The sequence below is a fragment of the Lactuca serriola genome, chromosome 5 (assembly GCF_051521515.1).
Source record: "Lactuca serriola cultivar US96UC23 chromosome 5, Lser_US96UC23_V15, whole genome shotgun sequence".
NCBI lineage: Eukaryota > Viridiplantae > Streptophyta > Magnoliopsida > Asterales > Asteraceae > Lactuca > Lactuca serriola.
Window position 1 is genome coordinate 289360552 of NC_136412.1, and position 16715 is coordinate 289377266.

The 16715-nt window shown below is 36.5% G+C and overlaps 1 protein-coding gene and 1 long non-coding RNA gene across 3 annotated transcripts; one reads left to right on the forward strand and one right to left on the reverse strand.

Annotated features, from left to right (window-relative positions):
* Positions 1 to 5562: 5562 nt before the first annotated feature.
* Positions 5563 to 9125, forward strand: LOC145051702 (uncharacterized). 2 transcript variants are annotated; one of them, XR_013683775.1, is made up of 8 exons: positions 5563 to 6296; positions 6373 to 6621; positions 6920 to 7099; positions 7221 to 7296; positions 7394 to 7698; positions 7770 to 7876; positions 8074 to 8312; positions 8876 to 9125. It is a non-coding gene; the product is annotated as an uncharacterized LOC145051702 (long non-coding RNA). The 2 variants fall into 2 exon arrangements; XR_013683774.1 differs by having other exon boundaries at positions 7770 to 8312.
* A 1078-nt stretch (positions 9126 to 10203) lies between these two features.
* LOC145054607 (protein trichome birefringence-like 16) lies at positions 10204 to 13184 on the reverse strand. Its single transcript, XM_079002838.1, has 6 exons — positions 13010 to 13184; positions 12342 to 12559; positions 11985 to 12143; positions 11729 to 11884; positions 11244 to 11439; positions 10204 to 11147 (listed from the first exon to the last, which is right to left on the reverse strand). Exons 2-6 carry the CDS (start codon positions 12502 to 12504, stop codon positions 10325 to 10327), a joined length of 1497 nt encoding a protein of 498 aa, XP_078858964.1. The 5' UTR covers positions 12505 to 12559; positions 13010 to 13184; the 3' UTR covers positions 10204 to 10324.
* Between the last annotated feature and the right edge of the window lie 3531 nt (positions 13185 to 16715).

The following is a 16715-nucleotide window of genomic DNA, read 5'->3' on the forward strand; positions in this document are numbered from 1 at the left end:
ATAATTTCCTGCCATCTAGTACCACAAGGGTCCTACCATTACTTTCATGTTGTTGAGCAGCTCGCCCCTACAGATCAATGCACTTTCCATTGATCAATGCGCTTTGCCTCATGCATTCAAATGAGAAAACATAGAACTCACATGCATAGTCAAACTAACTGGAATAGGCATAGAAGCAAGAAAATGTCAACATGATAGGTTATCAACCATAATTCGTGTGCTAGTGAAAAACAATAGATTTATTCTTGATTAGTTCTTGAAACCTTTTTCAAGATCTTTAAGACTCCCACTATCCTCTTGACATATAAGATTCTCTTTTCAAAAAACATTCCTTGACAAACAAAGACTCAAGAGTTAGTGTGAGATCCTATTAAGACAACACTTCATGTAATTGGTCTTAGTTGATCTTTGTTTTTTCCAAAACATCACAACTTACCAATTTCAAATGTGCAAGAGTAATAAAAATTTCAACTTCACATGTCATGAGGTGTTATAAACCTACTTAAGATTATGTCACTCAAGGCACAATCTTGGGGCATGACTCTAAGACTCGATATTGGAATGAAGTATGATTCATCTATTTGATTTAACCATTTCAACAATTCATGATTCCTCTTCTTAGCCATAAAAATGCACCAAGGTGTCCTTAGAGGATAAATTGTGACATGGTTCCATAATCAATAGGATGATCATAAAATATGATACTAAAATATTCTCCTTTCCTTTCAGATTGGAGAAACTTTTTTATCTTTCTGCCTAATTTGATTCTTCTTGTTGGTTCTGCTATACTTTGAATCTTTTCAATGTATCAGAATTACACTTAACCTTGGAAGCATAACCATATTTACTGAACCATTAGTAAATCATGACGAATAGCCTTTATCATTATTTATGGTGGATCTGACCAGTTCACATCAATATGTACTAGATCCGTTTATCTTTCCGTAACACCCATAATCAGAAAGACCAAGAAAGGAAAGGAAAACTCTAAGTCAAGGGGGTCAACTCGTCGAGTCCAAGGTGGAACTCGACGAGTACGAGCGGGATCCAGGTCGAAGAGTAAGTAACCGACTTGACGAGTCGACAAGAGGACTCGACGAGTTCGGTCTAAAGAGGAAAACCCTAAATCCAAGACTTTGTGTACTATATAAACATCTCATTCTCTCCCTTAGGGTTCTCTATAGCCTCTCTTATCTAGAACACGAAACCCTAAGCCTCCATTTTAGCACATTCAAGCTTTCTTGCCATTTTGGGTGATTTGAAGGAAGAAGGAGGAAGGGAAACCTTTGGTGATTCAAGGATTGGCTTTAGATCCAGAGTTGGTGTGACTTTTCAGATCCCTTGAGGTAATAAGCTGACCTTATTGCATTTAGATATATCTTATGGTTGATATTTGGGCATTTTTGGGTATGGAGGAGGTTTATTTCGAGTTTGGAGTAGATCTGAGGTTGCTACCTCAGATCTAGGCTATTAAGGATCCATAAAGCCATAAAGTCTATGTCAATAAGTTGTTGGTGAATCCCCTTGGTCACAAAACCTAGCCCTAGAGTGTTTTAAGCCCATATCTCTTTGGTTTCACGTAAAGTTTGCAACTTTACGTGAGGAATAGACTTGGGAAGAGTGGATCTATGAGTTGGAGCCCCTGCATGGCTTGAAAAGCCACTGTATGGATTAAGAACTGAAGCTACTCGGCTAGTCACATGGGTGGACTCGGAGAGTTGGATGAAGATAGGCAGGAACTCGACGAGTTGAAAGAACAACTTGGGTCGCACATACAAGAAAAAAGATGTAACAGCCCGTTAGTTTTCACGTCAAACTCTATAAATAAAATTTGAGGTTTCGTTAAATTCGTTAATTTCATTAGGGTTAGAATATAATTTAAATTATATAAATGATGTTTTTATATAATTTTTTGGAATAAAACATATTTAGAAATCAAAGTTTTCCCTTGGAACTGAAAACCCTCGGACCGAAAACCTCTTTTTCGGTCTAGAACCCTCCAACCGAAAACTGATTTCGGCCGAAATCTCTTTTACGGTCGAAAATTCAACCATATATAAGTTTTTCATTCGAAAACTTAATCATTTCTCACCTTTTACCCTAGAAAACACTCTCATTTTGCTCCCAAGGATCATCCAAGAACATTCAAACCTTCAAATCTTCATATTTTCACCAAGAACACCAAGAACGGTCTTCAAGTCATCAAGTGGCCGAAAACTCTAAGATCGAGAACTCGTTTTCGGCCGAAAACTGTCCAAGACCGAAAATTGAATTCACTAAAGGGATTTCGGTGAAGGACAAACTGAAACCCCCTCTTCCACACTTGTACAATTCTCGGTAATCATTCTTAACACAAAATAAGTGTTGTTTAACACTTTAATTAATGGTTTCGCTAATTTAAATATAATTATGTGTTTAACTATTATTAGGATACCATTAATTCCGCATACATCAACCCGGGGATCATCTCTACAGCGCCGCTATCCTTACACAAACACATACTCCGCCCTAAATCATGTTCCTTGTATGGTTGTGTGTTTAGAATTGAATTTCTTATTCGACCGTCTTTTCACCCTTGATTATATATTGGGAATATATGTGAATATAAAGCATATTGTTTACCCTTTTGTATCATGTTGAGCAAGAGGGGATTTTATACCAATCTTTTATCATTACTTATACACACTGATATCTTACAAAGGTTTTCATCTAATTACAGAACATACATTCAAACTATAATAATTTTAGTTTGGGAAATACTACACTATTTTACATGCTCAAAGAACACTATACAGAAACAAGAATATAAAGTATAATAGGTATAGTTTATGGAACTCTACTCTAATTCATTAATTCAAGGGTACACTACTAAATAACTATTTAAGTATAATTGTTTACATTACAAAGTACACTATTACAAGGTCTATAGTACATATCTCTTTGGTTCCAGCTGCCTCGCACACCGGTCGGATAGGAAGCGAAGGTACGTTGGGCGTACTAATCTCGGAAGCGGGGTGTAATGTGAGGCTACGTGTCATCATCCAAAGTGAGATCGTGCTCAGCAAGCGACGGTTGAGATTTGGCCACGTCAACAACTTCGCAATCAGCTTCGCAAATTCAAGTGCAAACTTTAAAAATTCGTAACTTTCGCGTACGAGCTCCGTTTTCGACGTTTTTTATATCAGCGTGAAGGTGGGAACGTACTCTACAACTTTCATTTAGACCCCATCGGCTAATTTTGACTCGATTTTAAATTTTATATTATTAACAGGCCGGGACAGGATTGGTCCGTTAAATCCTCATAACTTCTTCATCCGACGTCCGTTTTCGCCCATCTTTTTCTCGTTATGCTACTCTTAACGAGATCTTCGATTCTCATTTAGGTCGTGTTGGCTAAAAGTCACTCGATCTAATATTCGAATTTCAGGTTGTACACCGCTAATCCGAAACTCCGAAAAATCATAACTTCTTCATACGAAGTCAGATTTGGGCGTTCTTTTTATCGATGTTCTTAGTTTAACATACTCTACGAATTTTGTTTAGATTGCTAAGGCTAAATCTCGCTCTATCATAAATTCACTATTTACGTTTCCCGGTGTCGTGCCGTTTCCGTCGCGAAACTTCGACGGGTCATAACTTCTACGTTATAACTCGGATTTTGGCATTCTTTATATGTACGGAAACCTTGTGACATATACTACAACTTGGTTCAAATTATTTATTCTAAATAATATTTTTTCTAAACATCATTTTCGACACTTATTGCCTCTAACTTAACTAGGCCTGATCTACGGGCGTTACAAGACTCACCTCGCACTGTAGAAGATTCCCCCATGAAATCATTAGCTGATGCCTCGCCAGCTTCCCGAGCTGTCACTACCACTCAATATACCCAATTAGCAATTGGGTCCATAGCATAATCCTTAATCCATGCATTGGGTGAAATGACCATTCTACCCCTGGCCCTGTATGATTCAAACTAAGGCCCACTCCCAAACCAAAAGCCCAACACTATAATGTCCATAAATCCATCAATGGCCCAATTTTGCAAACTGAGCCCAAGACCATAGTGGGGCTCTACAAATAAAATATCAACCCAAAACCTGATGGCCCAACAACGCCCAAAACAACAAAGCCCAGAAGATGGCCCAAAAAGCAAAATTCCATTCTGCTGAGTACGCGGGGCGTACTCAGCTTGTACGCTAAGCGTACTGGCTCAAGGGCTTGTATGTTGCGCGTACAGGCTTGTACGCCCAACGTACTCCTCTTGTTGACCAACTCTCACTCCTAGTTCTTAATCCACTAAGTCAAGACGTCCAACACCTGAAAATGGCTAAATATAAGTGACTTGATCCATAAAGTCGAATGCTTTAAGCCTTTGCATGGCTTAATGAATCCCAAACACCAAAGATGAATTCCAAAAGGTCAAAAATCACTCCCAAAATGTCTTAAACTTCTTAATACCTTAAGACCTCAGTCCAAACTTTCAGATCTGATTTCAAGGGACTTCTTAAGTCATAAAGTTTCCAACTTTATGACTTAGCATAACTCAATGGGCCTAAATCTAAACCCTAAATCCCAAACTTTCATCAAATAACTACCCAATCATGCATGGAAGGTTTACACTCCTCAAGATCCAAACTTTATGACTCCATAACCTTAGTTAGGACCAAATAAGAGGCTCAAAGGTTTTGGAGTAACTTCTACTCACAAGAACCACCTCAAAGGGACCAAAATCATAACAATGTACCACTTAGCTAGATCTACATGAAAGAGTTGTAAAGGTTGAGACTTTATACCTCCAGAAGATAGATTTGGGTGCACAAGGCTTGGATCCGAAAGCTCCAAGTCAAACAATGACTCTTTAAGAAGTTCCTTCTTCCTCCTCTAGCACCAAAACACACCAAAAATCACTTTTAAGCTCTTAAATCACTCAAATGGGGGCTAAGGGTCGATTTCTAGGGTTTGGAGGGATGGAGGTTGAAGATCTTGGGGTTAGGTTATGAGATAAGGAGCTTAAATAGGGTCCAAGACCCTAAAATACGGTTCTGATCTGACGGAATTACGCCCAGCGTACTCCAGAGAACCTTTGCGACCACTCCTGGTCATTACGCCCAGCGTAATCCCTTTTTCCCTAGTACGCCCCGCGTACTCGGCTAAGCCTGAAAACCACAAAACTTCTGAAGGCCATAACTTCTTCGTTACAAGTCCGATTCCGATGATCCTTATATCCATAGAAAGGTGACGAGAAGCTCTACACTTCTAACAAATCAAACCTTTCTTAAGACCTTCCGAACAAAAATCCATTTTCCACCAAAAGCCCAAACCGCCACTTTACCGAAATACCCTTAGGTTCCAAAACAAGAACTGAACACCCAAATCACTTCTAATACATCACCTGCACCCAAATGGGCCTAGATCCTACCTCTTCAAAGTCCCTAATCCTTATGATGACCAATATTCGGCCCACAGCCTCATGCTAGGAATCAATGAAGAACAGGGTGTTACATCTATATTGTTGGTAACCACGTGTTTGCTTCACCGCTTTCTCTTCCGGTCATATTTGGATTTGTGTACATGGTCACCGCCCCAACCTTCTCTCATCTCTTTAGAAGCGTAATCAATTACCATTCTTTCTAGAAAAACCTACTCCTCCATCTTCTCTCTTCCATTTCGTCTCCACCCATCACCGCTCCCTCCACCAATACTTTTCTTTCACTTTCAATTGTATGTTTCTGTCTTCCGTCTATACAGCCACCAGCAACCCATTGCCGATGCATCGCCTGCGACACATCCCCCAACGCACCACCATCAACTCCCCTTACTGTCACAGACCATCGGTCTGGTCGACACTAGATGATCACAATCTCATACCTCCCACTAACTATTTACCCCCACTAGCACATCTATATAAAAAATGATATTGGAGGGTTTCGAGTATGGTTACTTCGTCATTTGATCTTAGGTGCATCGAATGGAACGAAACCCCTATTTCTAGGAATGTAATAGGTATCTGTTTCGTTTTCCTTTTTACTAATTTTTTTTCCACTAATTTTCTTTTGATTGTTTTCTCTTTAACTCTCCATTGTTGGAACTGACACGGACGATGTACATATGCTCCAGTTATGGACCCATTTTTTGATTTTTAGATCAAACTGAAGTTTGTAAAGAAATGAAAGTAACATGACCGCCTCTTTAATCCAATCGATTATCGATTGCGAATGTGGTGTGTTTCGAGTTCTTCTCGACCAATTGCATCAGTTGTGTCTCTTTACCCTATTTCTCGGGTTTTCCCGGTAACTTCGATTCACCAGATGTACCTCACACCACTTTCTTTATTCTTTTATGTTTTATTAAATCGAATGTCATCAGGACACCTCGATTTCTTGCAACTCCATCGAAATATCAGAGATGGTCGACAACATATCAAATATTTCAAGGACTTATTTACTTGAACAAAAGAAACTAGAAGATTATTCATGATGATTTGAAGCCTGTAAATGTCCTTTTTGATGAATTTGGTGTTGCAAAAGTAACTGATTTTGGACTTAGTAAGATTGTAGAGGATGATGTTGGATCCCAAGGCATGGAGCTTACTTCTCAGGGTGCTGGAACATATTGGTGAGAGCTTTTATTGATTTTATTTTTTGTTATATATTATTATTATTATTATTATTATTATTATTATTATTATTATTATTAAATGGTGAAAATCTGTTGTACTTTTCTGTATTCTGCCCCTTAGTTGATTGGTTAAATTAATAAAATTATGAAACTATAAGTGCCTTTCTATGTTTTTTTTAACTGCTTTAACATCAGATTGTATATGGAGCATATGTATTTGTTTTTGTTAATATCAATTCGGAAGCTAACAAGAGATTTCATATTGATGATTAATGACTTATTTATTGCATCTCAGGCTAACTCAAAAACAGAAGAAACTGCATCAGGTGTAGCAACTGGGATGATTTTATCTCTGCGTGAAAGGTAATATCATCTCTTTTGTAATATTATACAGAAATTAACCCTTGCTTGTATTTATTTGTGTTGTGACTTTTGTAGTCTCGAGAACTGTAAAGATAATCTTGCCACATGCCAAGTATGTATATATTTTTTTCTTTTTTAAATAAATATGCTCTAAATATCTTTAACAATCATACAGTAAGATCTAAATACAATATTAATGGTGTTCTTTGTTATCTTAATGATCTTTGTCCCAGTTAGAGCTTGAAGCTACAAAGTCAGAAATTCAAAAGTGGCATTCTGCATTTCAGAATGACTCCTACATTACAATAGGTTGTTTTTTTAATATATTTCTTTAGCTACCCTCTTATAAATAAATAAAAAGATCAATTATAGTTATTGATGATATTTAACTAATTTATTTATGCAGAACCTAAAAATGTTGTCACTTATCTCCACAATTTAAAATCTTCTGAAGAATTACTTAGAGATCGGGTTAACCAGTAACATCAGTTAACTAATAAACTGACCATGGTTTTTGAATTCTAATTCATGTTTTTTTACCCTATATTTGTTCAGCTAGAAAAAGCAAAGAAAAGGGAAGATGCGTTTATAGTAACCATTGCAAAGCGGGAACAGGAGATATCAGATTTAAATGTTTTTTTTTTTAAAACTATTCATATTCAGTCTGTAGTTTGGGAATTAAGATCACAACTCAAGCCTCCATCAATGCAGGTATGTAATTACTTATTCTTCTATCTTCTTGTGGTTTTTTTTAATTTTAGCTATTACTTATTTTTGGACAGATCCGTGTGTCAATATATGATCGGGATATGGTTCTGGAACCATTCCTGTTGAAATTGAAGGGCATATTGATGTAGTATAGCATCTCTTGAGTAATTCCCTAGAGACGGTGTGTAATTTTGTTTTATTTCCTCTTTATATTATCTATTACTCACATTGTACAACAATTTGACCATTTTGCCCCTATGGGTGCTCAGTAATATTAACATCTCAAAATTCTTACAATTGATTCCATTTTCTTTCATTTTTATACACATTTATATTCCATTCACATATTATGTAATACATATTGTCTTTTATTTTCAGTCTGGATGACAGTCCATGGGATGGGCGTAACATCATTTTCTTTCCTCTACAATAATTAGAGGATTATTCTAATAAGGCACCAACTATGAGATTTGTATGTCCTCTGTTCCACCCAAATAGTAAGTACAACCATAACTCTATAAGAAACAATTTATTATTTTTATGCAGTGTTTTTGGACATCTTGCAAAATCAATGGAGTCCTATCTATGATGTTGCTGTTATTCTCACCTCCATCCAAGTAACTTTCTACGATTTTTTTTCCTGCATTATATTAATGATATACTCATGGGTTGTGTGTATAGAAATGGAAATTGATTTATTAATTCATAGAAAGTAATTTTCTATGAATTTTTTTTATCAATTCCCAAATATCAAATGGTTAAAAAGTTAAAATTTTATAATTTTCAAATGAAAAAAAAAATACCCAAAATATTAGGATTTTTCTTTCATTTACTCTTTTTTAACTACAATTTGTCAACAGTATGATGTTATTTTATCTTATAAAAAGTAAAAATAAATAAATAAATAATATTAACAATATAAATTTATCTTTTATTAGTAGATAAAGAAATAAACATAGAGATTCCTTGCCATGAAACCTCAAACTGAAAGGCAGAAATTGGGGGCAAACTAGTCTTTACAGCTTAGTGACAAGAGAAGCTGACCTAGCACAAGCTTTGGGACTAATTCTTTTATAATTTTATTCCATTGTTATTTCTTTCGTTATACATATATTTTAGCAAAAGGGTGATTGGATTCATTCATTGACAAAGGGTTTTAATAGGAATTTAATACATACAGGTAAGGTAATGAAGTGAGCAAGGCTCCATAGATACAAAGGTTGGTCACACCATCGACATTGCAAAGAAAGAAGGCAAGATTTGCTGACAATAAGAAGAGGATTGGAAAGGCGAGCCTTCATATTACCATCTATTGTTACATAAACACCTCTGTATGCATGGATACTATTTAAGAGTGTTAGATCTTGATATAACATTTTGTTATGTAACTGAGTTTTCTGTTCTGTTTTTAGTTAAGATTATATGCCCAACAGTGGATAACATGTTGGATTCTTGAATCTCCTTCAAGAATGAGGCTCATAAACACTTAATTAGAGTCAACACCAACGATTCCTTTTCCATCCCCTTTCTCTTTTCTGTTCCAAACCAAACCGCATTCTATAGTTAACTCTTTGCTAGAAAATTAAAATTTTGTACAAAATTCATACTCAAGCCATCACATTCTGTAAACAAATTGTCCATGCAAGAATATCTACATAAGACATACCAAATTACCATGTAATCCTTTCTATCGATAACAAGCACGAAGTTGCCAAAATGATCGGAGTTGTCCAAATCTATCCCTGCAAAGCGGGGCTCCTCGTCTAGTTAATGATCGTAATCCAAAAGTGAACATTAATATATTATATAATTGAAAATACAATCAGTCGAAACTATCTTTTTGGTTGGACAAAAATTATGGTAGAACTTTGAAATTTATCGTTAGTGTTTCTCGAATTCACGATTTACCGTCCATGTAATGGGGCTTCGACGACAAGTCCAGTCACGAGGTTCAGTTTTCCCTTTCTGATTAGAAGTGTACAAACCAAATTATAGAGAATTAAAAGAGTAGATTACATTTTTTTAGAAAAAATAAATTAAATTAAAGATGCACAAGTTCGGATTCGAACTAACCTGATCAAAGCCCAATCAACGAAGCTTTTGTCCTTTATCAAGAATCCTGGCCCAGTCAAACAGTTTTTGAAACTGTTTAAAACCTTTAAAACCTCAAAATGAATGACGTGGCAAGTTGCCATTAAATTGATGAAAATCTATGATATCTTTCAATGATTTTGATTTCAATGGATTTTGAATTCAATTGTCAAAAAAAAAATTACCAATCTTAAATATATATACTAAAAATTAGCTTTTATAACTTTTAATTGAACTTCATAAAATTCAATATATTATAGGAAAAATTAATAGAGTGGAATGGAATATAAAAAATGATATGGTGTAGTAGTTTTTGCATCGATTATAGTCATTAGATAGTAATTAACAAGACATTTACGTATAATGTATTAATGGGTTTAATTACTTGGGTACAAAAAACATACACCAAATACAACATATAAAATATTCTCCCTCTTTCATATCAAAAACAACAAACTCTGCTTTTAATTACATCTCCCACATACTAATAATTATACATTTAAAAAAAAAGGGGGGAATAAAAACTACATATATTATCTCAAATTTGTGCAAAAAGGATTTCATTCCACGTGTCAGGCACTCCAGGTAAGCACCAATGCAAGCAATCTTGCGTCCCGGGAGCTGCTCGCATGGAATATCTCGATATATGACCTTCCTCTCTCACCAACGACAACCCCGTTATATCCAATAACTTAACCTCCGTCCCCTTCACAGCTCCGGCAGCCACCGGATCACTAGATTCCTCTTGCACCACCTCCAATGTCCCCGGCGTTGTACTGTCACAAGTGCCGCCGGTGTTCCATTCGCCGTTGAAGAAGTGCCTAGGTGAAACCGACCTCAAGAACGCCTTCAATCCCGGGTATTTTGGCAACTCGGAGTTCACCCATCTCACGACGCTGTAGATCGTGAAGTTTTTAGCGCCTCCGATGTCGGCAATTTTTCTATTCGTGTTAGGTTTTCCGTTCACGTACATGATCCATTTGTTGGCGTTGAGTTTTCCTCTGTTCCAGTGATGGCCGGTGTTGAGAACGAGGACGTTGATTTTGTGGAGGAAGTGTTGGAGGAACGCCGGTGGGCGATCGAGGTGCATGGCGTAGTCGGTGGCGTGGTTTGTCGGGTCAACGGGTTGAATATCGCAGAGACTTGCGGACCAGTAGTAGAGGATGGTGGTGTTGGTGGTTGGGAACCGGTAAGCCCATCCGTCGGGTCGGGTTGACCCTTCGGCTTTGATTAAACCGTATTCCGTTCCGACATCTTCTACATCCGGCATCTCTTCGCCGCCTGTTACCATGCACATCAGAGATTGGAACTGTTGTCGCCCCAAGGAATCGCCGACGAAAGCTAGGGTTTTATCCTGCATTCTGGAAATGGAATGGAATACGGGTCATTGGAATCGGCGAAACCGTGGTTTTGATTAGATGTAAAACTGGAATCGAATCTTTGCTTGTTTTGTTTACCTTTTGAGGAATTCAGGTCCTGTGAAATCGTCAATTTTGCAATCTTTCGGTTGCCATTTGAGCTTCTCGTATCCAAAATCTGTTCTTTGTGTCAAGCGACAAGCCCACATCCCTGATAACCATTGTTTACAACCAAATCCGGAATACAGAGGTCTGTTATCAGCAGGAATCCACTTTCCTTTTCCCAAGTTGCAGGCTGGAATTGGAATTGGTGTAAAATGGAATTGTCAAGAAAGTAATGAGATGTAAAAATATGTAACATGAGTCTTGATGTTTAAAAAGTATTCAAGAAGCATTAATGAGTATTAAAAATCAGTATTATTATGTAAGTTGGTTAGTTGTATTCCAGATTTGGTTCTCTCCTTTCCAAATCAAGAAAGAATGTTTATGCACTCATTCCTTTAAGAAGTATCATCTTTATTGTTCTATATAATTTATTAGACTTTGAAATGAAAAAATAAAATAAAAAAGAAAGTAAGACAAACCTTGCTTTTCTACATTAGTCATTGGAGTGTCAATGTGTTCTTCTGTCACAGCTGACTCTGTTGTATGGGAGGTTACTGAAGCTATTAACTGTGGTTTAAATGGTTTTGAGTCCTCATCTCCTTCAGAAATGGATTTTTCAATAATAGCATTGCTCTCTGCATCCATGTAACACGAACAACAAGATCCAGCGACATATTTTATAAAATCAGACTTTAGTTTGTTAATCACAGTGGAGAAAAGAATGAGTACTTTTACCATGGTGGTTTTCGTGAGTTGTTGGGGATTCATCTTGTCGAGTGTTCAAAGATGCTGTATTTGTTGAAAGTGATGGTGGGAGAATATTAACGACTGGTTTATCTTCCTTAAAGTCTTGTTTTACTTCGGTGACATGTTCCCTTTCCCTTTTCAATTCATCTGACATCACAAATTTCAACAAAGAAAAGGTTTCAAAAACATCTTCTGAAAAGTTATTTATAAAACTCCCCCCTCTTATACTAGAAATGAAGATCAGGAAGATAAGAATATGGTTCAGATTTGCATAGGAAAGTCCATGGATTTGATTTAAAGGAGGATAAAGAAACTAAAAGAAGAGAGGTAGATAGGAAATCAAACCTGGAAAGATATGTAATGTTTGATCATGAGGTGGAAGCAAAGTTGTGAGACGAGGGGTTTTTTCCCAATTCCAGACTACAATCGATGCACAAACAAAAACGATGAAGAAGAGAGAGAGCTGCCTCATCTTCAGCCCATAGAAGTAGCCTCCTCCTCCTTTCATCGATAAGATAAATTCTGGTTCTTAATCCAATAACATTGCCTTTTCAGACCGATATCTGCAGAACATACAACATGAAAAAAATTAATTAAATTTTGAAAACTTTCTTCTTCACGAAACCCTTTCTACAGATCTACATACACTCTTCCTTATTCCAACATTTATCCTCTCCTGCAATTGTAAAATGTTGTGACTAAACGATTTAAGCAGGTGACATTATCGAATCAAAGTTGTTTACTGAGAATCAAGTAACCGGGAATCACGCAATCGGAGCGCTAACTAATTCAAACAAGAACAAACCAATATCTGGATCTAAAGTTAAATAATTACTATTATTTATCACAATCCGAGAGAGATAGAACGGTTTCTCACCAAAAACGAATGTAACAAAACAATCAATAAAAAGACCTAAGAATCGGGGCAACGATCTGTACGTATCATTCAACTGCATATATGCAGACAATTACAATTTACAGATACAGTTTGTGTACATTGAGGAATTACATACCTGAATGGACCTCGGAATGAATATGAGCCCTTGAATCGAGGACCAATCCAGAAAGCGGTTGGGGTTTCCTCTTTTTATTGAAAATGAAAATGAGTTGAAGAAGTTGAGAATATATAGAGAAACGATATGAACAGAAGAAGACGATGTTAAGCGTAGAAACCCTCGCACGTTGTAGCAATCGATACCAATTAAGAATTTAAGATGGTCACCTTTTGGTTCTTACTTATTTGTAACAACTGTTTAACCCATTTTGGCAAAAATATGAATATATACATATTTATTTTCCCTTTCCTCAATTAGGCTAATTGATTTTGGAAGTTGAATATTCAGGTTTTATTTTGTAATTTAACTTGTTATGTGTGGTATTATCTAAACCAAATGAAACCAACGATTCTCGAAAGTGTTTCCATTCTCAATATATGATCATGGGGAAAATGCTACAATAGTACGATTATCTTTTATGTTTGGTCCGATTTGACCAACCATGCTATTTTTTTGCATAATTGACCATTAACATCTTACTGTGGATGTTAATTATACCACTCTGACTGTTTGTAGAAGGTTTTCCGGTTAAGAAACTTACCTGGCATTCAAAGTGTAGGAAAGAGATCGGAAGCTACCATGTATTGTTGACTACACGTGGAATACTTAGTCAATGGCCCGGTATTTAAACAAAAGATAGCTACCTCTTTTGGATCACCCCTAATATCTTTGTTTCCCTTTACATAAAGCTTCCCAAACAAACTTGAGTTTCAATTAATGGCTTCTTCCTCTTCGATTTCCTCATCCAGAAACCCACATCTGCAGATCACCAACTTCCGACACTCGTCCAGTAGTGCAAACATGTGTGGGTGTGATAAGCCCGCCAAGGAAAGAACTAGCTTGAAGTACCACAATCCTGGTCACCAATTCTGGAATTGTCAGAATAGCCTAGTTGTCGATTTCGTTAATAATTTCAAAGTAATGTCTAATTTTATAATGTTTAAAATGTGTAGGATTATAGTTAGAAACCCTAACACTTAAACAAATAATAGAATGACAGTGGTTTTTATGACTTTATGCAACTTTGTTTACTTCCTTATCGTGTACTTTAGTTACGTAACCATCAAATATGTGATGATCGTGTACATCGCTTCATTTGCAGACACAATTGAAAAAGTGAGATTACTTTATGTGGAAGGATGACGAACTACCTGAAGGTTGCTATAAAAGCTTAATCAGGTCTTTAAAGGAGAAGCTGAATATGAAGGAAGAACTTGTTGAGTTGGTCATGTTGAGAACAAAAGTACACGAGCAGGAGTATCTACTTTCAAAGGAGAAGGAGGTGGTGATGAACTTGGATAATGAAGTCTTAGCAGAGAAGGAACATGTGCTCAACTTCCACATCCCTAAGATTGTCTCCATTTTCCATACCATCAACACAGGAGTCGTTATCATCAACTTCATTATGTTCTTCATCAAACCTCCCCCCCAATTCCATCCCCATCATGGTCAACATAAATAGAAATTATGTCATGTGTGTCATATGCATCAAAAAATAAAAGCAACATAATCTACATCATCAAAAAGAGGTCGAATGTCATCACATAAACCTTTTTCTGGTTCACAGTAGTAAAGTTTTTTAATCTCCTCATTCATGAAACGTTTTAGGAAAGTGACACAATGAGAATAAGTCATAAAAGAAAATTCAACATTATCGAAGGAGCTTTTCACTCCCCCCAAGTAAGACAAAGGAGTATGAGTAAATACACCTTGGTAATTTAGTTCCACTATCGCAAACAGTCCAACTTGTCCATCATTAGGTTATGTCATTTTTGCTCATAGCTTCATTTAGAAGTCGATCGACAGCACTGCTACCTCGATCTTAAGCAACTTTGAAAACCCTAACTCTTAACTAGTCGTTTACTTCTCGTAGAGGAAATGAGGTCGACAGGAAGGAGACGAGTGAAGTAAAGGGTTGATTTAATATATCTCATTAAAATGATGTGGACCAAATATACACATCATTAAGTCTTTAAACATAAAATAAATGACAAATGGTATTAGAAACCGGGAAATCTTCTACAAACGGTCACGGTGGTATAATTGACATCTATAGTAAAAGGTTAATGGTCAATTATGCAAAAAATAACATGGTTGGTCAAATCGGACCAAACATAAAAGATATTTGTGCTACAGTAGCATTTCCCCTATGATCATGTATATAACGAGGGTGATTTTAATATTAGATGATTAAAAATTGTACGAATAAGTTTTTTTAACATCAAGAATGTAACATCCTGTTTCCCGTCATTTCATATTTCAGGGTCGTGACCCATAAGTCGAATGGTGTAAAAGCTTTAGGCCTTAAGGAGGTAAATATTAGACCTTATGGAAGGAGGTAATGATGGTTGAGAGATCTAAACCTTGAATTGTGTTTTGGGCCGAAGGGTAAAAATGGAAAAGTCATAGGTCAGGTTCTTGCATGAATATGGATTTTTGTTCAAGATATTTAGATAATATTGTAGAGCTCTTTAACACCTTTTCATGGATATAAAGAGGTTGAAAAAGGAGTTGGAACAAAGAAGTTACGATCGTTTGAAGTTATGGCAATTTTTGGGCTAGCCACGTACGTTGGGCGTACGGGGAGTACGATGGGCGTACTAAGGCATCCCTAGTATGTTGGGTGTACGTGATCAGTGCCCAAATCCTATTTTCATGGTGTGAGCCTTATTTAAGCTCCTTAACTTCCCCAAACCCACTCAATTCCCAGTCTCCACCTTTCCAACACCCTCTCTTGAAACCCTAACCCTAGTTTGAGCCTTGTGAGCAAAAAAGAAAGTGTTTTTAAGTGCTTTTGAGTGTTCTTGATGCACCTTGGAGAAAGAAGGAACTCATTAAAGAAGCATTGGTTGTATTGGAACTTGTTTGGACCTTGTTCATCTTGATCTTTCTTCTGAAGGTATAAAGTTTGAATCTTGATGATGAAATTGTTAGATCTAGCTAGTTTTGGGTGTTATGAGCTTTTGATCACTTTAAGTGCATAAAGTTTAGATCTTGAAAGTTTGTGACCTTGTTATGGATAAATTTGGAAACTTTATCCATCTAAACATTATATTGATTCAGATCTGAAGGTTGAAGACTTAGACTTAATGAATTAAGTTGAAAAAGATGAACTTTTGGTCCCTTTATGACTTAAAAGACTAGATCTTGTTTGTTGGGACCATTCTAATGGATAAAGTTGGAAACTTTATCCATCATGGAGTTGTTAGGAACCATAAAAATGTGATATTGGTCCTCCTATCCCTTCAATGCAAAAGTTGTAATGTCTTAATGGATTATTAAGTTAGGGTTTTAGCTTTTGGACCTTTCTTTAGCCATGGAAAGTCATAAAGGTGGAAACTTTATGACTTAAGACAATGTTTTGAGGCTAGATATGAGTTTGGGTGAAAAGTCCTTAAGGGATTAAGTGCTTAATGGAAAGGATAGAACCGACTCAAGTACGCTGAGTGTAATTTTTGTACGTTGGGCGTACTAAGCTATCCCATGTACGTGAGGCGTACGTTGAGTACACAGCGCGTACTCAACCAGCCTTAGAATTTGAATTTTTTTGACTCCCTGGACCGTTGAATTTTTGAACAAGTTTGACTTTAGGTCAAACTTGAGGGTTTTGATTGGTGATTAAGATTTTATATGGTTCTGATGTTAGTGGATCCATGGGAGCAAG